The 24,501-nt window shown below is 44.8% G+C and overlaps 1 protein-coding gene across 9 annotated transcripts in view; it reads right to left on the bottom strand.

Annotated features, from left to right (window-relative positions):
* The window catches only part of MEGF11 (multiple EGF like domains 11), a 292,920-nt gene that overhangs the window by 6,408 nt on the left and 262,011 nt on the right, over positions 1-24,501 (bottom strand). For 4 of the 9 annotated variants that reach the window (XM_026856302.1, XM_026856304.1, XM_026856306.1 and 1 more), the window contains 3 exons: positions 18,272-18,390; positions 10,018-10,084; positions 3,206-3,262 (listed from right to left, as the gene is read on the bottom strand). The exons of 1 other annotated variant lie outside the window; for it this stretch is intronic. In XM_026856302.1, coding sequence (XP_026712103.1) covers positions 3,206-3,262; positions 10,018-10,084; positions 18,272-18,390 — 243 coding nt within the window. Of the gene's footprint in view, positions 1-3,205; positions 3,263-6,135; positions 6,208-10,017; positions 10,085-18,271; positions 18,391-24,501 lie in introns of those variants that run through there. 4 more of the 9 variants (XM_026856305.1, XM_026856309.1, XM_026856311.1 and 1 more) reach the window with 2 other exon arrangements.

The raw sequence follows: 24,501 nt of genomic DNA, 5'->3' as shown, positions 1-24,501 counted from the left end.
GTCCCTCCCACAGACCAGGTTCCTCTCTTTTGCCCTGAATAGCCTCTGGCATACAAATGACAGCCTTGGTGCCTACTGCCACGATTGAAGTGCTAATGAAATATGATGTACACAGGTAAAACACGCTCTCCTACTATTTAATCACATTTATGGATGACGTTCAGTGTAGCGTGCCTTTCTGGCTGCTTTATTAACCTGGCTAACCTTCGCCGCTTCAGGACAGTAGCATAGCGATGGCTTATTGCTGCTTTTCCGTGTGACACCGTTGTGGGGACACTTTCCTGCACAACAAACAGATGAACCACACTGCACCAAGGCCCACATCCCTGAGGTAAGTGTATTAGTGTTTCTAACTGCTGGGATTTTGCTGGCTATTGTGCAAAGCATAGGGATTTTTCCTTAAAATGTTAGTGCCTGAGGTCACATTATTCTACCAGTGCATCAACATTCATTTAAAGAAAACCCCACTAAGAAACAGAAAAGGACTCAGCTGCAATGAAAAGCTTGTGACTGGTATCACTGAACACCATGCACAGGAAAGAAACTGCTCTGAAAAACCTTGTGACGGTTCAACCACCGTCACCGTGTGCCACACGGCTCCGTGCTGGCACCATGGCCTCCAGCCCCTCACTGCCCCGACTGGCTCCTGCTGCTTCGCCAATGCCACGGCGTGACCCGGGCTGGCCTGTGGATGACCTGGCAAACACAAACTGGCCATGCTTAATGCCCTGGGCCTCCACTAGCAGCACGGCCACTGCATTTCTAGTGACAGATGACAAAAGGGACACCCCTGTCCTGGCTGCCGTGTGCTGGGGACAGCCTCCAGCCAGGCCAGCACGGAGCAGGGGCTGTGGAACTGGGGGCTGTGGTCTCCTCAGAGGAGAACTGGGGGAAGTGGGGAGTGGACCAGGTCCATCATAGCCTGAACTCAACCTCAGGGGCCCCCCATGCCCCCTCCCCACAGTGCATCCTGCGCAGTGCCCGGGGCTGGGCTCAGGAGCACCAAACACTGTTTCCAGCTGCAGGGGAAGCTTTCTCCAGTTAGACCTAGCACAGACTGATGGGAAAAGACATAATCTTTAAACTGCATAAAAGTATATAAAAACAAAGCACCTGCCTGCCAAGTCTTTTTGCTGACAGAATCCAATTGTTTGGGATGGGTGTTTCTTTTATCTGAATGACCCAGCCTAGCAGATGCCCTCTCTCCATCTTTCTGATGAATTTGGCTAGTCAGGGCCAACGCAAGACCTGGCAGGGTGAGGAAGAGCTGCGCGCTGAGCATCGGGCACGTCACCCGGCTCCTTCTGCTGGGAGACTCACTGGGGATGAGAGCGCCCGTGCTGCTGCCAGAGCCCCGGCACTGCCTGAGCCCAGCAGCTGACCTTCAGACAGGGCTGTTGGAGAGCTTTAGCCATCCAAAGGAAGATGCTTCTGAGACATCTCAGCTACTAACTACCTGCAGGGAAGCTACTGGAAATCCCTGGGAAGTCAGGTGTGTCCCCACACCCTGCCCTTGCCAGCGCCAGCCGTGCCTGTCTGCAGCAGCTCATCTGCCACAAGGAACACATCAACGTTCCTGACATGGCTTCTGGGCCTGATTTTTCAATTCATAAGGAGAGAAAGATGTAAAGAAAATGGCTCAGATCCTAAACAATAAACAAAATATGTAGCAGCAGAAAATACACTTCACAGTTTGCTGTTACTGTAATTCTTTTTCTGTCATTCACACTGGTTTCCCACGCTCTGACTGTGTCTATGGACAGGAATTCCTACTGTGTGTGTTCAAAGCAGCTTTTAAACTTTGTAAACACAGTAATCTAGTTTAATCTTGAAATTAATAGTTCCATGTAAAGAGAACAACTAGCTATACTATAATAAGATTCTTTTCCTGAAAAAGAGAATCATTGAAGTAGCTGAAACCAGCAGATTGAGTCAAATATACATACATAACCCTTTTAATATTTTAAATTTAGCTTTATAAGGAAAGACTTAGTCATGGATTATTGGTTTCCTTTGGTGATTCTGTGTGATGAGGTGACGTTTTTGCAAATATTCTGTCACTTTATTTTGTAAGCAGCAGCTACGAAGTGATGAGTGTTCTCTAGGGCTGGTTATAATCTGGTCATTGCTTTTTATGTGGACTAGCTTTCAATATTCCTTGTTAGTTCAGATAAAGGTCTTGCTCTGTAGCACCTCGGCCACAGCAGACCCGTGGGTGTCCTGACACCAGCTCTGTGTGAAGGTACCATTTTCCTGGTTACTCAGCTGCTACCAGCTCAAGGATGTTACAGAAAGAGTCTGTGCAGTATTCACCTCCTTGGCTGATGGAGGGACTTTCCCAACTGGTGTGTACAGACACAACAGCCTTGAATTCAGCTCAAGGACCTCAGCCTGCGACCTGCCTATTCCCAGTGAGACAGGCTCCTTGCTCCGTATTCTGGAGCACAGGTCCAGTGTGCCAAACCCCAGCCCAGTCAGTCAGGAGCTTGTGGGGACCACTGTGCCAAGTGGTCTTGTAGTCCACACATAACTGGGATATTTTGAATGTAAACCTGGAGGACAACTGAAATCTGAAATCACTGGGCCTTGTGCTCATGACTCATCTATGATCCCTTTTTAGAACTGCCCTGGAGTCAATGCCCATTAATTGCTTCATGCCAGCATGACTGGTTAATGTACTGAGTGAGGTCTTTTCTCAAGCTCTGCTATAAATCTCTTTCAGCAAAGGCCACATAGCAGGGTCAGCTTGTTTTCCAGTGGCTTTTTTTAAGCTCAGGATGGCCAAGAGCCTTAGGGAGCCACAACTCAGCAGGCAAACGCACCAGTCTATCATCAGCAGCTGCCACCAGAAAGCCCCTGTAGGATGGCTCATAGGGCCTAAAAGAGCTTCCCCTGGCCAGACAGCTTCACCTGCACCTCCTGCCCCTGCAGCAAAGCCCTCCCTTTTTGTCTTATTCAGCTTTGCCGAGCCTACAGCACGGCCTTGTAAAGACTCGCATCCATAATTCATGGACCCCAGACATCTGGCTCGGAGTCAGGAGTGCTGCCAGCTGAGCCACGCAGGCATATTTTGTAGGTAATTGCTCTGTCCCTTTCTGTCTCTGCATGGCCACTCTCCCGGGTGCTTGGGTCTCCTATCTCACCTCTTCTACGACACCCTCCTCAAACTCTTTGCCAGGGTGGCTGCAGGCACTGGATACCATACCTTTGAAGCTTTTTTCCATTATGTATGTGTTCTGACGTCTATCCATCCCACAAGCACCTGCATAAAAATGATATATAATGGAAAACAAATAAATATTTATGTAAATTGGATTGCTTTGACTACTGAGCAGCATATATTCTTTCCTCTAAATTGTACATCAAGGCCCTCATTTAGGGAGGCTCTTAAGCACATCCTCAGCTGTAAGCATGCGCTCAGCTTCAGTGGGGATTCTATGCATGCCTAAAATTATGCATATGCTTAAGAGCTTCCCTTCCAGGGAGGGCTTTCCTGAAGCAGGGTACTGCTTGTTACCATGAACAGCTATCCATCAGAACAGGAAAAAAAAAATCATCTGCCAATACGTTCATTACTGAAACACTGGGTTGGCTTAGTAAAAGAAGCCTAACACATATCCTTTCAAATCTGAGTCTGCAGGTTACATTACTCGGTGACTAATTTTAGGCTTGGTTTCATTTGTAGATAGTATGTTACTTAATTCACAATCTTAGATTCTAGAGTGTGTACAATCTTTCTACATTACCTAATATGATTTTGCTTATAAATTTGCACAGTTCAGTAACTGATGTGCCAATAGTCCCTAAGTGACTACAGTGGTCTGAAAATGCAGCAAGTGAGAGCAGAGAGCTGATAGCAAAGACTTCTGCCTTATGCAATGCTGTAAGAAGTTGCTGTTCCTACACCAGTGGAAGAAGGGGATGGGAACACTTTCCATTTTTACTACTGCAAATTATCCTATATATCAGTCAAAAGGAAACTATAGAATTTTTAACTATAGAATCTGATATTTCTTACTGACTAGCAAAATCAACACAAATTTGGTTACTGAGATAGGAATGTCTTTGTGGCTTATGGGATTCCCAATTAAGTAACTAAGTTATGCTGGTAAAAGAGCAAACAGTGTGTCCCAGAGGTCTCCCAGCTATTTGTCCTTGCATGTCCTCTGGTCGCTACAGAAAAAGCAGTCACCACCACTGGCAGTGCTGTACCAGTCCTTTTTTCACAACAGCTTTGTTTTTTTGATAAATAAGAAAAATCACTAAATTAGACAATAAGTGTGTTACTGGCATGTCAAAACCAAACCCCTTTGCTCTGATTCTCAGTGTCCATCCCTGAGCACAGGAGAAGGGCTGGTGGTACACCACTGGCTCTCTGTGATGGGGCTCCTTCCCTTCTGGCCAAGAGTGAGCCTCACAAACCATCTGAGCACCTTCTGCTTTGCTTTCCACCACTTGTCCTGAGCCAGTTCCCAGACTCGCCCCCTGAAAGATGCAGAGGGGAAGGCTGACCGGGTGCTTTGGGCATAGCGGGGAAGCTCTTTCACATAATAGCATTAGCAGTGTGCTTTATTTCTCTCCTGTATTCTTCTTGGGCAGAGTCCTGAGTGAAGAGGCTGGAGCTAATTCACCCCTTGGCTCACATCCACAGGCCTGGACTCTCTTTCCCAGCAGCGGTGCTCCCAGAGGCCATCCCCGATGACCACACGTCCTCCTGCCAGGGCTGAGCAAGCCTCCAGGAGCACCCCAGCGGTGTTTGGGCCAGCTTCCAGGAGAAGACACAGCGTGCCTCCGGCAGGAGGCAGCTCACACCACACAGAGCAAGGCTGGCATGTAAGGACCTGGTGAGCACCCAGCTGGGGTTACAGGGTGGAGGGGGCTGTAGCCATGAAGAGAGAGCAGTGGCAGGGAAGTAACAAGAGATCCAGGCTGAGCCATGGGGAGCAGCATTGCACATGTAGTACAACAGCAACAGAGGAGGAACCTCTGGCTTTGGAAGATGGGGAGGGGTAGCTTTGCTCAGGACCGTGATCTACCTAGTCCTCCCTAGTAACTTTAAAATATTGACCAGCCACGCTGGAGTTAGAGATAAAGCAAGCAGCAAAACCCACAGGACTGATCCCCTAGCTGCTGGGATTAATGAATTGGTTAAATAAGGACCATGAAGAGTAAGTGGCTTATCAAAGCAGAGGTTACCCAGGGAATGGTCAGCTGTGCTCGCTGCACAGCCCATCCTTGTACAAGAATGTTGCATCTGTTCTGAGCACCCTCATCAGATCTTTACAGTGTGTTCCCACTGCTACTGTGAAGGCCTGAATGAAGGCTGAAGCCTTGGGGCTGCTGTGAGGATGCAATGATATCACCCAGCTCTTTTGGTAGCTCAGAAGGGAAGGACTCCACCTTCTGAGCATATCTCATTAGCTCAGCTCCATGTGAGCTCCTGACGGTTCTATTGGAAATGTCAGGCACATCTGGAAGGGTTTCTGCAGCAGCACCAGATCACTGTGCCTGCTCTGAATAAGCCTAAACTTGCTGTGAGAGCCTCCCCGAGGGCAGGCTGCTGTGTTAACACAGGGTTTGTCTGAGTGACCCTGACTTCTGGTTCTGAGCCGGGTAACAGGCAGTCCTTGCCCACACCAAGCTGCAAAATAGCGCATTGCCATGCTTCAGCTTAGTTCTCACACTCCAGTTGGCTGTAGAACACTCACAGGAAAAAAAAGGTGGGGTACACCTGCTAGGAAAGGTACAGGTAGGGCTAGTGCTGCCTTGGGAGGGCTACATGACCCCTGAAAGCCCTTCCCAACCTATTCTCTGTAATTCTGCCCTTCTACCTTTAGTCTTCTTTTATGTCTGTTATAATCCTGTGGGGTTTATGACCCATTTTTGTGTATTCATTGCATTCCTCTGGAGGTGATATGAATGATGGATACATTATTTTTTAAACTGAAAATGTAGTTAATGTGGAAAAGCATAAACAGTCCGGGAATCGGGCACTTGAGGAAAGCCTAGGTTTAAGTTTGAAACTGAATAGTTGCTAGGGTGGAATCAGCCTCAGCTGGAAATATTTTTCCTCACCTCTTGGCTTTGAGAAAAATGCAAAGTCAGCCCTGAATCAGACTTTGTGGCTTTGGTCCTCTGGAATAAATGCAGCTTTGTGTCATTCAAAATGTGCTGCAAATCACACTTTAGTCTCTGCACTGAGGACTGCTGTTGAAAAAAGCATCACAGATAAAACCATTTTTGTCTGCAGCTCACTGTGTCCAGCACTCAAGCCAATGATCATAACAACCTTTTCTGCACTCAGTAGGTGGTTTAGGGCTTTTGACTTGCTTGGAATAGCAGCTGGAAGCTGGACTCTGCAATTGCTTAATGCAGACTGGACTAGAGCAAGAGAGATTAGCCACAGGGCAAACGATTCCGGTTCTGCAACAAGCAAGAGCAAATAGAAAATGCAAAGACAAGCCATTCCTTGAAACTGGTAGGGCTAGGCTGCATTGAACAGGTAGTGACACAGAGCGAAGGTGACAAAGCATCTCTTCTTGGCACCACAGAGTCCCCAAACTCTGATCTTAAGCACACGCTCATGAGAATTAATTGTGCAAATGTGCTCATCACTAGACTCCAAGTCCATTTGACAGATATGATTATCTCTCTGACAAAGCCTGGTATTTGAAGCTCACAAGCAAATGTGCCAGCAGTAAAATTACAGGCTGTGTTCTGCCCCTTGCATTTCCCAGTTGGAAAGAACACAAACCTGGCAATTTTAGTCCTACAAAACAGGCAAAATAATACCTGCAGTCTGGTAAGATCCACTGTATGTGTATGTACAGTGGTTATACATATGAATACTTCTATATATACATTGGATATATGCATAGACATGCATACACGTATCATGGTTTTCTACACAATTTCTTCCTGTTAGGTTCAGAGAGCCCTGCTGATACCAGAGGGAACACACGCATTGACTTAGATAGGCGTTACATTGTGGCCTAGGTTAAAACTAGTTTTTCTTGGCATCACATACAGCAAACAGCCTCTGGCCATCTGACACATGCTCTTCCCAGGAAGCTGGTGCTGGGTCAGGTGAATTCACACTCCTGTTTTCTTGCCACATTTGCTCTGTCGCCTGGATCTGTGCTGCTGTGGCAGTGTGCAGGAGAATCATCTGAAATAATGACCATGGTGGACTCTGAAATGGGCTGTTCCTCTGGCCTTGAGCCACCTCGATATGAACAGCCCTTTCTCTGCTCCTTCAGAGAACATCTTTCTTTCATTCCCTTTCCAAACAAAATGTCTGAGGAATGACTGCTGGCTGAGCAAGGATCAATGATGCAAACTGTGAGCAATCAAAAGGTGTTTTCCAAAGCTGTAAAAGTGCAGCCTGCAAGAGTGAGGAGAGCAAAGAGGGGTTAATTAAAGCACTCAAACCTGTTACCTGTGGGATTGCATTTATGAGCAAATAGAAAGTACATGGTATTTCCAGAAAGCATTCTGTTATCCTCTTTTAGACACAGATGTAGAGATACATTGCTTGGAAGTGAAGAGCTGGGGTGCCAAGCAGACAGAAAAGGGCATGATACCACCACTCAGTAGTGCTCTGCTCCTGCTAGGAACAGTCTCCTGGCTTCTACTGAGCTGCCAGCGGCTGCTCCTAAGGCAGCATCTTCTCCTTGGGAGTAGCTGCTTCTCCCACTCTCCCTGAGCTGTGAGATCAAAGGGGAGTCTAAGCCTTGATCCAGTGTGGTAGCGAGAAGCAAGGTTTTCCCCATCAGAAGAGTCCCTGAATGCTTACAGCTGGTCTGAGCACAGCCATGACCCTGAAAAGTGATGGTATGCTGCAGTTCAAGATATAAAATGTGTCAGCCTGGGACAGATCTGGACAGCATCCAACTTTGAGCACAGTATTTGATCAGAAGTGCATTTCATAGGTCAAAAAAAAATTAAGAAAACTCCTTATGATTGCAGGTTTTAGAAGATGAGTGCCCAAGTTAATTTTCACATGGATATTCTTATGATTTCCTTTTCTCCAACTATAATTCATATTTATGACACTTGCAGTTTCTAACAAGCCTACAGGTATTTTTGTGAGCCTGATACTCATGCAGTTGGTGCAAAGAGCCTGTCCTTTGGGACCGCTGCCTCTGCTGGAGGAGTTGCTGGTGGAAGAACCAGGGAGGTGATCAGAAGAATTGAGGTTTTTCCATCCATTCCGAATTTTTCTTCCATTTCTAATCTTCCCTGCTTCCAGCTCACTTACCCATCTTCTGTCTATAATATTTCATGGGGTCACAATAGGAGTTGTCCACTGCTATTGTCTCTATTTTTCACTGAATCCAGCCACGCACAACACTTGGCTGCTATTCCAACACATGAGCTGGAGCATCTTGTCATAAAAACTAAGGCTAATAGTGGGATGAGAAGGTAATACACCTCTTTAACTCTTCAGTACTTCCATGCATGATGCAGTTTAAAGGTCAAGATCCCCTCTGTGACTTTATTAGGCTTCACTTGTATTTTAAGTTTACAATTCAAAGTTTAAGTTTTTCACTTTCTTCTGAAATTTTCCCATGTAAGTGGAATTAGCGGCTTTTATTGCACAAAAGTCACACCATTAAATGAAAACATTTTACAGGTTCATGTAAAAATGGCTTTGATCTGAGCAGGAATTTATCGTTATGAAAGTTAGCATAAGCAAGCATTAATTTTGGTACTGAAAGGCAAAAAAAAAGTGTATATCAATTAGTGTGAAAAAGACATTTTGAAAGAAACAAGGTAAAAAAGTATCTGGGATGCAAAATGCCATGGAAAAAATAGTGACTGTTTTGCTGGAGACCACTTAGCTGAAGTATTTATCACTTCTACATAATTCTTACTGCAACGGCATTTAGCATTGCTTCTGTTGGTAAAATAAAATGCATGAATGCAGGACAAATGTGGCATACAGGGAGTTTAGGACACTGCAAGATAAAAACAAATAAAGCTAGTGAGCAAAGCAGTAAAATGGTAAAAGGAAAATTAACTTGATTTGAGGAGCATCTGGAAATCCTCACTACCCCCAACACTCCATGTTATATACAGATAAGCACAAAAGCAATTCTGCATTTTATTATACAGCAGAAAAAATTAATGTTGATAATGATGGAAAAGGTTTTGCATTAAAGCTTGACAGGTTTGTGATTTTCCTGATGCAGGGAAGACTTGTTCTTTGGAGCAAGGCATGGTGTGTGACCAAAAGAGCAGTGACAAGATGTGATGCCTGGTAGTGCCCTGTGTTAATTCCTTTGCCATGTGAGCTGTGAGATAGTTGACCTTAAAAATCCCATAATACCACTTTCAGTAAGATATTAGTAATCCCAATAAAGGAAAGGGAAAATGCTTTCTGTCACTGACAAGCTAAACTCCAAATGTTCAGATAGGAAAACAAATTGCAGCCAAAGCACTAAATCTGGATAGATTTTTGAGATGAGAGCTGCTAAAAACCCTGTTAAAACTGAAGCCAGGGAGAATAAACTCAGAAATGGCAATTAGACTTCACTCTTGGCTTGTCTGCACTGGCTGGTTGTTCAAAATTGCCTGAAAAATGGCCACTGTATGATTAACTGGGAGATAACAGGGTGTATCACATGCTCCAGCTCCTGCCAGAGGCTCCACAGTTTTATCAAGATGCCAGTATTTAGTGCTAAACTTTATGAAGGAAAAAAAAAATCCCAAATTTGAATTTTTACTGTTCTAAGTTAGTCCTTGAAAAAAATGTATAGAGTAGATGATAGTGATTCAAACCAAGCAACCGAGGAAGGGAGACCAGAATGAGTATTGACTCTGCTTTCCCAATCTGTGGTTTGTGGTAAAGGAAAGAATTTTAATTCTTCATCTTTCACTATTGGCAATTCTGATTGTGAAGTAAAGACAGCGCTGATACCCTTCATTATTGTTAATGCCTTTATGAAAGGCTGATTTGGATTTGGAATTGCTCTAAAGTCTACTAAAGTGATTAAATTGTTTAAAATTACTGACCTAGTTCATTCAGATAGCTGTAGGGTCTCCAGTCTGCAGTTTCTCTGTCAAGGATTTTGTTACTGAGCTGTTCAAAAAGTATGATAATGGGTTAATGGTGTAATAAACAGACAGTTCCCACCCAAGACTTCAGCCCAGTGATGTCATGAATAAAAATGAGAGATGACTATCACCTTGGTCTCACCATTTGAGTTCTTTAACTGTATGAATTTGACAGTTGTTCACTAGCATTAGGGAAAATCACAAAGGAAAGTCACTTCACCAAGCAATGAACACAAGCATGCTGGAAAATAAAAGATTTCCTTCGGTAACCAGTAATCACGACTCGAATGCCAGTGTACAGGGGTTGGCATGCTGGCAGTTTCAAAATAACTAATGAAGAAGGATGGATCCAAACCACCTACATAACATGCAGATAGGAGCTGCTCGGGACAAAGGGGATTTGCTAACGCATCTGTGTATTTAGTTAGGGGAGATGTAATGGCTACAAGGTTTCTCTCAATTCAAGGAAAAAACCGTTGGCAATAACAAAGCATAAAACCCTGTTCAGATCTGCCAGCAAAAGCAGAGAGGAGTCCAGGGCTGCCTTCCAGATGCTACTGTTGGAAAAACACCCCTTGCAGCATGACAGCTGGGACCCCCCATGTCCCAGGGTGCCCGTGCCAGCGCGGCTGGGGAAGGCTGATATTGTATTAAGCACATGTGTCAATATGCTCTTGATTTTTCTGCCATTTGTAGAAGCCTCACTTGAGCTGGGTAATGCCTCAGTACAGCACCGAGAGGCAAGCACAGCGTCTCTCTGAGGGATGGGGGTTTGGGGGGCCTGGAGTGAGCTCGCTGGAGCATCTCTTATGGCACTCAGCGAAAGGAGCGGGGCTGTTGCTTTGGGGGTGCACGGCTCCACCACAGCAAAAGTGGCTCAACAAAGCGTATGGTCATCAGGTGAGTCCCAGCAAGGAGGAGCTGTGAATCACTGTACTTGCTAAAGCTGCTGAATTTTCCACCTTGACATTTTTCCCTTAAAAGCCACACCTGCTGAAAGTACAGCTGGTCCTGAGGAAGTGACAGTTCAAGAGCAAATCCCAACCCCGTTTCCAGAAAATTAGTTATGAAGCCATCGTTGCTCTTCTGTGTCTGCTTCCAAACTGGAACGCCCCCTGCCTCTGTTTCCGAGGGTTCGGCTCTGCTATTTTACTATATTTACAAGGAAATGCTTAACAATAAAGGAGGTTAAAATTGAAACAAAGTGTTCAAAATTACCACAACATTTATTTTTTCCTGATCTCTCATTAATTTTTGCTTAGCTTTCATAATACGTTTTAAGACCTGGAACAATGTGTTCACTGATGTGTTCAAGTCCACTGGGATATAAAATCCCAGCTGGTACCCAGCACCTACAGCCAGACCCCAAAGGTATTGTCACCCACCTTCACAGTCCTATTTAACAGCCCTCAGGGCCACGGCCACCCCACTTCAGGGTGCAGCAGCCACATTTTATCCCTGTGCCTGCAGAGCACCCGCTGTCCCCGGACACTGAGAATGGTTTTGCAGGAAGCCCAGAGTGCCCCGACACTCCTGGAAATACCTGACAGTGCAGGTGTCACCTGAGGGAAGGGGGACGAGGCCCTGTGCTCTCAGGTCACGTAGTCCCACATGTCCCCCGTGTGCCTGGTCAAAAACATCTTTATGTTGTGCTACCGGCCCAGGAGCCCTGCGAAGGGTGAGATGCACTGGGCAGGGTGCTGGACAAAGAGACATGATGGGCCAAACCCTGTTTTGGAGAGATTTCCTTAAAGGAAACAGCCAGATGGGATGGGATAAAAGGGCTGTCCTGTGTATCAGTCGTGGACACTGCTCTGTGCCATGTAACACAGACAGAATCTCAGGGGCAGGGCAGTCACCAAGCAAAGTGGTGGAGCACACCACGACCTGCCTGGAATAACCATGTCGTGGGAGGTGGAGAAATACAGCAGGAAGGAGAAATGCTGGCCAAAGAGAGGGGAGGAGGGCATGGGGCTGGGCAGCCATGCAGCTCCTCTGCCCCTTGGTTTAAATAGGGACCACACCGATGGGGGCTTGGGGTCAGGAAATCTCTGGCAAAAGTTCCTCTGTGGGGACCAGCAGGATCCTCTCAGCTAGTCAGACATTCTTCTGCAAGCTTCCCCAAAGCTGGGTCACTGAGGATAAAGCTGCAGAGCTCTGCAGCCTCTCCATTATCTCTAGGGAAAGCACCTGCAAATACTCCTCTCTACCAGGACTGCCACATTTAGGGCAACTACACTATACATATCAAAAAATGCACATTGACATTTAGAAGCTTTTATCTGATCGCAGAAACTGGATTTCATTTGGGTGAAGGTTTGTAACAACCAGAGGCAAAACCTTGCCCTCATTGACTGAATCCTGCTGATTGAATTCCATTGATTCAGGATGCAGAAAGTGGTCTGGTGTGTTTCTACACCAAATGTACTCTGCCCCGGCTTAAACAGACATGGGAGAAACCACACTGCGAGCACAGCAGAGAGCACAGGTAGGAAAGGCTGTGCATGCGCACACACGCACACACAGTGTTGGGTCCCTCTACAAGCAACTGCACAGTATTTTTAGAGCTATTCAGCTGAAGCTTTTACAGAAATAGGTTTAATAATTTGCAAAGCATGTAACTGTGCTCCAAATGGGCCAAACTCCAGCCTGGAAGAAAGAGTTAGGACACACAATAACGCAAATACACTGACCACACACACACACAGATGTGTATATATACACACACATATATATGTAAGTTTATACACACAAACAGATATAGATTAACGCCAGCACACTGAAAGAAGCCCATTTCAAATCCACCTGAAATCCAGGCTCGGGCTGAAAGGGACCCTGCTGCTGAGCCACCAGCACTGACCTTGAAAGAGGCATTAATCCAGGGCGGTTCTGTGCCCTGGCTGTGCGGGAAGTGAAGCCAGATGATCACAACGGTCCCTTGTGGCCCCACAGTCCATGAATCTCACATCAGACAGCACCAGCAGCGCAGTGATAGCTATATCTAGTGCCTCATCCTGCTCCTTCTCATTTTCTGTCTCTATATATTCCCACTAAGGTAACATGTGTCATCAGCTCATTAGGCACCTTTGCACCAGCCACTCTCCTCAAGGACATGCCCAGAGCAGAGAGAAAGTTGATAAAGCTGGTTGCCTGCAATATTTCTAGAGCACTCATTGCCCCAGAGCAGTGGCTGTGACCGCACATCCTTGCTCCTGGCATGGGCTGTGCATCTGGCGTCTCCCAGTTGACAATGCAGAAGTCATTTCTTTATTATTCAGCAGTTCCTTGTACTCCCCCAAAACTGGGAACATAAACACTGGCAGCGGATACACGGTACGGAAGGATGGGGCAGTCAGGGCAAACAAGCAAGGCCAAGGCGATGAAAAGCAGATGGGTTTGTGATGCGGTCACAGAGAATGTTCCTGGCCCCTCGCTTGGCCTGTGGAAATGATCACAGCCCCGCTAACGGCACTGTCAGTTTTCATCAGAGGAGCCCACGGCTTGCTTCTTCATCTCAAAACTTGCAGCAATAACATGAATGCTGATTTTCAATCCAGCTGCACCACTTGGATCACATTTATTAAAGTCTTGGAGTTTCTATTAAAAGCTGTGTTTTTGCAGGATTTATAAATCAGTTCACAAACCTAAAATTTGGCATGAAGAACTATGGGCTAGAATTGATTTTTTTTTAATGAAATGATTTGGGGACATTTCTAAGATTTTCAGAATGCAGTAATTATGAAGAAATGTGATTATAGCTGTCTCTTTGTGCTACTATCATTTCTTAACACTATAATTTAACTTTTTCTTTTTTTTTTTAAGATAGAAGATACTTCAATTTTAGTGTGAAACAAAATTGCTTTTCTGGAGGAAAAAATACTTCATAGTAAATTTATCCACTAAAAATACTACCTTGTAATTTTAGCAATTTGGTTAAAACTACCTCATGTGTAGCAACTTTTCCTTTAAGATCAATGGGATACAAGCATGAGTGAAGCAAAGTCATTATCTGCCTGTCTGAAATAGCTGGATAGATCACAGTGACAAGTTGATCACCAACATACCATCTGTCAGCGCTCTCAGGTTTTTAAAGAAGTCCATGGTGATTAGGCAAAGAAGTGCTGGCAGGAACTCCACCATACCTTTACCTCCAGGAGAGCAATTGATAAAGAGTTTTGCCATTAACTTCCCTGACTATTGACTTCAGGTTTCCATGGTCGAAGTCCATGTTTCTCAGTTTTAGATGGCCATTCTGAATGCTCTGCAGCGATTCTGTATTTGCAGTCTTCCTTTTTCTTGGGCAAGTTTTAGTCAAAAGTACTTTAGTGATGCTTTCAGGGGTTGAATGCCTTTTTATTAGCTGGGTGACATCCAGTCAGACCATTTCCAGTGACTTCTGTTTTGCAGTTTCTAATTTTATGTGAAGTCTTTGGTAGGATTTAGAACTTCCTTTAATAGATGTGAATCTGCTGGCTTTAAAAATTCAGGACATCTAATAGCAATTGATTTTTACGATGTCTGTAGAAGCCAGCAACACCTGGACTCTAGCTGCGATGCTATTCTCCTTTGGTAGGGAGTGAGGGTGGAATTCAGAGCTCTGCAAAAGCATAAGGTGAGAATCCTCCATTTGGTTGTGACACACCAGTGCAGCTGTCTCATGCTTTATACAGACTATTCTTCACAAACTTTTGCAGCCTTTTGAAAAAGTGAGATATATTCCAACATTCACGCACAATTCAAAATCTCAAATACAGAGCTGGCATTGAAGCACTGAGAGTGGTTCTGTGAATGAGCCCACTGAACTCCCTGTGGTCTTTAACTCAAGCAATGAGAGCAATGAAGACACGGGCATGGAGGTAAGCGTGTATCTCTTCTTATCTGCTTTGGAAAAATTTATTGCAGTAATTCTATGACACAACTTCACTTGAGTTCATGTGTGATACTTCTTGATAACTTGCAGCATCGTTATTATTTGCTTCTGCACATGTCATAAGAATAAAGGCCAAACCTACCTGTAGGAGCTAATAAGCAAAGGTCACTTAAACGGGTAGTAAAATGTCTATTGCCTTCAGTGGGGCCAGCATTTCACCCACAAGCTCGCTCCAGTGGGAAGGGCATTTACTTGTAGCAAGGTGCTGGTAGTTACAAACTTGGATTGAGATGCAGGAGCCTCTGCCTGCTCCTTAACCCCCGAGATGCAGAGCCATCCTCCTGGATCTTGCACAGAAACAAGGCTCAGCCCTCCAAACTCCTGCTGGCAGCTGGAGCAGGGTTTAGGGACACAGGACTGGAAGGGCTTTGATCACTCGGTCCCTGAGTCCAGCCACCTTTTACTGCAAATGCCCAGGCACATGAACACTTGCATAGCTGATCAAGCTCCACTTTAACAGTAATCAGATTTCTTTGTCCCATTAGTCTTACTGGGAAGCTATTCCAAAATCTCACTGATCTGATGTTAGAAATTTAATTTCCAGCTTCGATGCATTCATGGCCAGTTCATCCTCATTTGTTCTTGTGCCATCTCTGTCATCTAACTTAAATAGCTCTTCTCCCTCCTAGTGTTTACCTCATCGTATTTATAGATGGCAATCATACTCCCTCTCAGCATTCATTTTGCTAGATAAAAGAAGCCAAGCCTTTTTTTAGTCTTTTCTCATACACTCCCCCTTACCCTCCCACTTGCTTTTGCCTGCATGTGCTCCAGTCTGAGCGCTCCACTAGCACATCTAACCAGTCCTATACACACCATGAGGATTTTAATGCCTCCACTGGTGCTTGTCTCTCAGCAACTTCAAAGTTTTTACCTCCAGGACATGCGTAGGGTCCTGAGCAGTGGCCAAATGTCTGTCTTGCAGAGGGGAAGCGAGGAGGTGAGATACCTTCCCCTGGTCCTAGAAGAGATGCGGGGAGGCTTGGCACTGCTCCCTTCCTGTGAGGACAGACCTGTCTCACAAACCGTGATCCTTGGTGATATGCTGGACCTTTTAGCTTCTGCTGTCAGGCATCCTTGCCCCCCTTGCTTTCCTAGGGAAGTGCCCACCGTGTACACTGACAGCAGCAGGGTCAGGAAATGCAGCCAACAGCACAGGACAGCTGCGGCCAGAAGGACCCTTGCTGAGCCGGTACAGGCCTGGGAGAGGAAAGCAGAGACAGCAGGAAGGAAAATAGAAATAATATGTGTATAGTTGGGTGGGAAACAAGAACACGAAAACGGACACGAGAAAAACCCAGAAAAGATAATAGAGTGGAGAGAACACCAGAGGAAGAGGAGAGAAAAGGTAAAATAAGACACAGAAAGAGAGGAAAGAGGGGCAGGGGGAGCATACGAGAGAGCAAGCCTTCTCAGACTGGAGCTGGGTTGCGTCTCCCCCTTGCCCTGTCTTTGTACCTTTGCCCAAGCTGTCTCTCTGAAAGAAGTGACAGAGGAGTGGCTCCAGTCCATCGCCTCAAGGCATGATCTCCTTTGAGCACAGGGAGGATAATACATGCAGGGCTCTGGCTCAGCAGTTCAGAGATTCCTCTGCCATTTTTTTCATTTTGCATCTGTGCTGGTTCCTTTGTGACCCCAGCTGGCACTATAAAGAAATGAATCCTCCAAGTACAACTTGTGCACATTTCCCTGCAGAAAGTGGGAATGGCACCAGACAAACCGATTTGGAAATGAAACTCGTTAAGGCAGCCATTAGGGGCTTTATATGCTCTTTTGTCTTACTTGGCTGGAGAACTGCATAGACAGAAGAAGCATATTTTTGGCCATCCTCAGCTATTCAGCACTGCAAAGCATTCTCATGAATAAGAAAGATGGTGGGAGATCTAAAGGAAATATCAGGACATATATTTTGATAAGTGTCCTGAAAATACCAGGTCCACTGTTTTTTCTTTTTTGAATATCAGGGCAACTGCTGACCAACTACTGATAGTACTAGGACAAAGTGAGCAGCTTCTGGGCTAGTCCAAATGCATCACTTGGGTTTTAAACCTTTTTGACAGCTTAATATTTGAAGTAGTTTGGTGACAAGATGGCACTTCAGGCTGGGAAGCCAGGATAGCTGCTTACTTTGACCTTTTCTGCATTCATTTAAATTACTGCAACAGGATCAGTGGTCCAGACCCACACTCATGGTGTTCATCCTAAATTTGACATTATGAGCGTTTGCATTTTCAATTTGGGGAGCAAAAATGCATGAAGCAAGGGGACCATCTACACTGGAAAACATATTTACACATCTGTCTAAACTTTCCTCTGAGAAATCTCTGGAGCCAGCCCTTTTATTACATTTTAATGAGATTTTCTTTTAATAACCAAGAAATGACTTACAGGAGCACATGCAGAAATATTTTTGCATACCCTGTCTCATACAATAGTGTCTTTTTGCATTAATCTTGTTCTCATGGCTTTCCAGTTAGCAGAGCTACATTTGGATTAAGGGGACGCAGCCTGCAAGTACCATCATTTTTAAAGCTGACAACCTTGATGATATCAATTGCATTTCTGTTTTCCTCTTCTCCATACCCTTTGCCCTACCTTGGCTTATTAAGGCTCTAAAGGAAGAGCTGTCTTACAATTTACCCTATCTAAATCTACTGCTAAAGTGGTGAATTGAGTAATAGTGTTGTCCATGAATGGTCCTGGGGAAGCAACAGCAACATGTGATAAAGTAAGGTACTCCTGGATGTTGAAGCAATACAGTCTGAATAGCTCTGCTGGAGAGCCCTAAGTAACAGCCCAGCTCTCAGAGTGCCCTGGACAAGAACAGTGCTCAGCAGCACCCGAGATACCTTCTTGCATCTACCCTCTTGCCTGTGTCAGCAGGAAATCTGTGTGTCTACTGATCTGGGAAACAATGACATAGCAAAGGTAGATTACTGTCTTAATGCTTCATTGATTTACTTTTGTTGTATTAATGGTAATTACAATTACCTCGTTATTTTTCTTTTCTGAGAAGCAAACATACCTTATAGTTGCTAAGACACTAAGTCTTATTGACCCAGACAGGCATGTGCTGGAGCTCCAGTCCCCATGCACAGAGATTATGAAGATACACAGGGGGAAAAGCAGACCTTTCTGTGTCTGCTAGAGCTACGATGTCAGGAACTGCGACACTGGATAGTTAAATAATGCTGGCAGACAACAGGATCCAACAGGCATTGCTTTGGTTGATTTCCTTGAACTGATAAGAACATTGCTACAGTGGGGTGGGATAACATCTACCTTACTGGAGCTGTTTCCATCCAGATTACTGGTAAAGAAGCGTGAAGTCACACCACATGAGAGAGTGTGGTAGCTTGGATTGGAAAAACAATGTACACTGCCGCTACCTTGAGATACATCTGGGAAGAAAACAAGTCATCACAAAATACTTTGGAAGCCATAATGATTCTTAAGAAACTGAAAGCATGCTAGAGACAATCTAGATCACAAAACTTTGTGAGAGTATTGGATGTTATAAAACATCTGCAGATGAAATCTATCCTGTATTATCACGGTGTGAAGCTCTTGACTATTAGCATTAAATATAAGATTAAAAAGCAAATATTTAATTAATACAGTGTTATCTTTTTGAAGATCTTAGAAAAGTAATTCCTGACAGTCCAGCTGCTTTGCAGGTGAGGGAAGAAACTAAACTCATGTAAGAACTACTGATGAAAACAACCCTTGCAGTTATGAAACAATGAAAACTTTTTTGTTACAAAAAAAGGTAGTTAATGTTAGAAACCAAAGTGCTATAACCATATGAGGGAGTCTAAAACATTCTACACAGCTTTTTGTGTAAAGGCTTAGAAAAAAAGAAAGCTGCAGCACTGAAAGCAAACTCGGGCAGTTACATTGTTATGCTTAGAGACATTTTAACTGTTTCCTCACTTTAATTTAGGAACACTTACCAAACAAAATAATTTACCAAGAAAGGAATCATATTTATACCGGCAGTTCTAATGAAAACATCAATCCCAATCTAGTTCCAGCTTAATAACAAATTGATAAATATTTCAAAGTACCATCAGAAGGCTGAAAAATTTAAACTGAAGCAGCATCATTCAAACAGCCAAGCCCTGTAAGAAGTAAACAAATGGGTTTTAATAAACCATGGGCTTAAATTGTAGGCAGAAAGGTTATAGGAAACATCTTCACAGGGAAAGGGTAGTGAAGTGCCGGGGTCCGTGCCCATCACCAGAGGTCTGTAATGCGGGCTGGCAGCAGATGGGTGGGGAAGGACTCCGACCTGGCTGGCACTGTCTGCGAGAGGGTCACCATCGCCTCTCCTTGCCCTCTGCATTCCTAAGAACATGCACTTTGCTTTGCTGACATCTTGTGGAGATCAAGATTTAGCTTAATTTACTGCAAAATATCCTGTTTCAGATAAGTGGTTTTATCTGCAGGGTGTCTATTACATAAGTGCCGGGGCACGCAGCTGAGCGGAGAAACGGCACATGCACATGCATATCTGACCGAGCATTTGTTTTATGCTGAAACATGCAGAGCAATTTTTGAGGTCAGCTCTATTTTGTAGTAAGTGCAGAGCCTTTTAGTTCTAGCTATTTTCCAAGGTTGTTGCTAACAAAGTATCTCAGATCAGGATGTGATTTCCCAACTAAAGGCTTTGCATTTAACTTCTTTCAGCTAGCCACTGCCCAGCACAGAGCCCGGCTGCCAGGATTTTGCCATCTGCCCTAACTATAACTCTGTGATATTTGCAATAGAATTAACAAGAAACAGATACCCCTTGGGGTCTGCAAATGAGAACTGAAGCTGGAACCCAAACACCACGCTCAGTATATGCCCATCACAAACACAGCTGCTCACACACAGCCTTGAACCTGCTAATGAGGGATTGGCGGCTCACCAGGGGAGCGGAGCTCATCCACCCTCCTCACAACCTGCGGTCCCAGTTAAATATAGACACTTGAAACCATGTCTTTCTGCTTTGTAGGTGAGTGTTGATGGCTGAGTCACACCAGCTCTCAGCTCTGCCTTCCCCCTTCCCTTATCTGTCATGCCCTCGCTCAGCTGCAGGCAAGAAGGACCAGCTCAAAGGAAAAGAGGCACAGTCCACTGCCTTGCTGCAAGATAAGAGGGCACATACCACGGTTATTGTGAGCCAGCTGACACATTACAAGTTCACACCCAGCTTATCTGGCCGTAGCTTGTTTTGTGCACCCGAAATGAGCTGAAGGAAAAGTCTACCAGACTGCCCTACTATTAGCACAGTGCTGAATTAATGAACCTGAGCTCGTACACAAGTCTGCATCACCAAAAATCTTTTCTTCCTTCATTGCATGCAGCACCATATACTCAGAATTACTTCTTCTACACGGTTCCATTTGGTTGATAGTTAAGTACCTACCCAGGCTGATTTACCTTGATAGCACAGTCCATTTTCTACACATTTATTCATGAAGCTCTTATAACTGCTGGCTGGAAATACATCAAATTCAAATCTAATGCTATCCCAGTTACAAAAAATAACCCAAAAACCCCCCACAAAAACCCCTTTCTTCCCAAAGATGGAAATTTTATTCTTCTGTGAACAGTAAGCAAGGACTAATGCCTAAAAGAGAGGGAATGATTTAAATTAAAACAAAACAAGAAACCCCAAAGATTATGTTAATGTTAATATGGGGAGATCAGTGCTGTGAAGGGATCCATGATGGCAGAGTCCTGCTGTGCACCCCTCAAGCCTGATGCTGTGCTCCAGTGGGAGACCCATGAAGTCTGGATGAAGGCCAGAACCTCTATCACTTGAAAGACTGAGCTTCTGCCCCGAGCCAGGGCTGAGGCACAGAGCACTGGTCCCATCCTCAGCGGCAGCAGGACAGTGTAGTGTGGAAACTGGGCACAAGGCCAACCATGAAAAAAGGGAATAAGTAAGCACTCTGCAGTAAACACAGACCCAGATATCTCAAGCTGCAAAATGGAGCTGTTTTCTTCTTTTTGCGTAGATCTTCTCCACCCATACAGGGTGTCAGTGGGGGGGCTGAAGACTCCAAGCAGGAGGGTTCACTCTGCCACCTCCTACTACACATCATCTGCAGATCACTTCTGTAAACACCTTGTCTAGGCTGCAGGATCCATGATGCTCTATTCATATCAAGCATTGCTTAGGTTTGGCTTTCAGCATAGGAGTCACCCACAGCAGAAAGTTTCAGACCTCAAACACCACTTCTAGCCCATAACCACAACTTTGTAAAAGTCCTGAAACCTCTGCTGCTCTCCAGCTGCATAGTTTTCACTTCTGTCCCCATCTCCTTGAATTAACCTGCACTTTAAAATCTTCTGTTGGATGCAATGTACCATTCTCATACTGGGGAGCACTATTTTGATTTCAGGCTTATTTGGGAAAGTCTGCTCTCAAATCCATGTGCTGTCATTATGCTCTCCCAGCACAGGTGGTTTTCTTTCCCTCTGGCTGATGGGCAGAGTGTGTATTTTGCTGCCACATCCTTCATCCACAAATGCAGAAGAGTCTAAGGGCTGCCCAGGGGCTTCCCCTTCCTTATAATCTCCCTCACACATATGCATGGATTATCAGCTGAAGACGTAAAGACCAAAAACATCCTCCAGAAATAAATGAATGTGCTGGAAGAAATTACTGCCTCCAGGAGCTAGGAATCTGCATATGTGACTCAATTCAGAAACAACAAGCAGACTATCCTAGCAGGAGGAAACAAACAAAATGACAACAGTGGTGATTCAGTTTAGCCATAATGTTACAACCCATACAGGGCTGGATATCGCAGTCACTGTTCAGGTGGAATTCCTGCTGAAGTCCATGGGTTTACATGGGATTATATTAATTGGACAAGTGTATCCACATAGTATTCTGCCCTTAATCCACATACAAAACTCCAGGGGAAGGCTGAAATCCCTGTTACCTCTATGTAACACTGCAACTGTCCTCCAGCAGCCTCTGCAGTGCACAAAGGCACACATGCACTCATACACACGTGTTGTTCTTGCCATGCAGCCACGCCATGAGTCTTTATTTCTTATCTGTGATCTTACCCCAGTATTCAGGTCCCCACTTTCTGCTGGGGAAGATGCCCGTCACCACCTTTTGCTGTCTTTCTGCTCTATGGAAGTGAAAGGCTGAAAACAGCATTGGGAAGGCCAAAGTTGGAAAGGTTACTGATGGGTAGAAAGTTTCAGTAGGAGAATGTATTTGAGGACAGTCAGAATTTGGCAGGGAGCTTTCAGAAGCCCTTGTCTAGAATTTGTAAATGTTCTTCTAAAACAAAACCCAAAACTTGAAACAGTGCTGATATGTGCAGACAATTCTGAGATGAAGATGAAGCAATGTGATTTTTAACTTCTTAGTCTTCTTCTGCAAGCTCAGATAGCAGAGTTTTTCAAGGGGGAGGCAGGAAGAAAATTGTTCTTGTGACCTCCAGAAAGAGATGGCTGACCCCACTCAGCTGCAGCTTCCTGGATGATAAAATTTATATTGCTACAAGGACTGCACAAAGAAAGAAAGAAAGAAGAAAGAATAAACGCCCAGTCTCTGCATCTCCATTGCTGACTGAGATGAACAGGAAGGAAACATTATCCAATTTCATTCCAGAGAAGCCCATACACCACCACTGACCTGGTGCAGTTTGGGGTTGCAAGGACCTGGTACTTCAGGTTTTTTACAAACTGACACAGAGCAGCAATGCCAAAAAGCCAAGAATTAAATTCATTGTCATTGCCAAAGGACCAGAAGAGATCCCACATTCAATGCAGCTGAAGGATGTGATCCCTCAGATATTTATGATGTATCCAGGAATTCAGGCATCCCTAAAATACTTTTTTCCCTCAACTCCTTAAGTATCATGTGGCATCAGGAGCTCTGGGATAGGTGGCTGTGCCTGAAATGAATGTGAAGAACATTGCAAAGGGAGATGCAATGCCTGAAAAGACATAACCTGCAAGGACAGTCCTGGGCTACCAACATCTTCAAACATAATGGCTTCTGTCTATGTCAACTTCAAAGGATGAAGAGTATCCTTTCTCGGTGTTAGCCTTTTTCTGGAATTCTTGCAGTGTCAGACTGTGATACCATCAGGTCGATTGGAAAGTCTCCAGTCATGGTAAAATATGGAGGAAAAACAACTGAGAGAATTTTGTTTCCTTGTCTGAAAGGAGAAGCTCAATCACTCCAGTCAGGAACTCCCAACCTCAGCAATATTCCTCTCCTTATATTGAAATCTGTAAGTTGTGTCTCTTAAGCATGCTGGGTTACACATACATTAAGTAGAAAAATACACAAATAAATGAGGTGTAGCAAGCTTTGTAAATGAATGGATAAAGTGCCAATATGAAAGAAATGGATTGCTGAAAAGTTCAGAACGTTTTTCTATGCCAGCGGCTGTGATCTGCTCTCTTGGAACTCGGAGCCTCGCTGCTGCTGAGATGTGCCACAGTTGTCTTTTGCATGTTCATGGTCTGGCTCTTCAAATGATGTTGAAATGACAAATTTCAGGCCAAATTGTGCTGGCAACTAGCCAAGGATCAGATGAGCCCTCTCTGGCAACAGTTTCATACATTTCTTACCCAAATGGGCAGCTTAAGCAAGAGCCTGCACAGCTAAAATTCAAAAATAAGAGGCAATGGGAGGAGGTCCAAGGCTGATTTTTTTCCCCCCATCTTGTATCTATCAGAATGCTCTAGTATAGGCTTGAGTGGTCTAAATATGAGTTTAGTCAGTGGTGTTCAGCAGACAGCCCCTGACGTGTGATATGCCATCGCAGGATACCATGCCCCTGACATGAGGGCTGGAGCCACAGCACCATGAGAGAAACTCCTTGGTTAAGCCCCAGCTGTAGCCAGGCAGTAATATTGTTGGCTTGGTGGGAGAGGCTGCTTCCAGGTGCATCCTGGGCAGGAAAGTCCAGAAGCTTCCAGCCATTCCACCCCAAGATGGCACAGAAGCCAAGTCAGAGCCAGCAACAAGTGGCTGGGCCTCGTGCATTTAGACTAAAAAGCAGTAAAAAAAAAATCAATGCAGAACCGGGAAAGCAGAGCTGCTAGGCCAACCTCTGCATGTTTCAGGAGCTTGTATTTACTTGGACTTACAGTGTCAGCCATGTAAAGGGAAATAAAGAAGTGAAGTGCAGTCAGGGGGCAGCAAACCCCAAGACGATCCCCACTAGGGACAGCTTGGAGGAAACAAGAAGGAAGTAAAGCCATCTGCTGTCTGGCATCCTCTCTGATACTGGCCATAGAGGAATGAAGAAGAATGATGGCTTCAAAAAGGAGATCACATCCTCCAAAGTTTAGCCAATCTGTCAACAAAAGCTGTCCTCCATAGCAGTAGCAGAAAATAAAAAGAAGCAAGAAATGTGATCTCAAAATGACTTTTTTTGATCTTAAAGAGCCTTCCTCTTCCTCTCGCCTGCTTTCATCAGCTCCTATGCAGAAAACTCACACTAGCTGTCTCAACAACGGGGATTGGTCTGCACACAGAA

The sequence above is a fragment of the Athene cunicularia genome (assembly GCF_003259725.1).
Source record: "Athene cunicularia isolate RWA chromosome 10 unlocalized genomic scaffold, athCun1 chr10_part1, whole genome shotgun sequence".
Taxonomy (NCBI): domain Eukaryota; kingdom Metazoa; phylum Chordata; class Aves; order Strigiformes; family Strigidae; genus Athene; species Athene cunicularia.
This window is presented reverse-complemented; position numbering and strand designations above follow the sequence as displayed.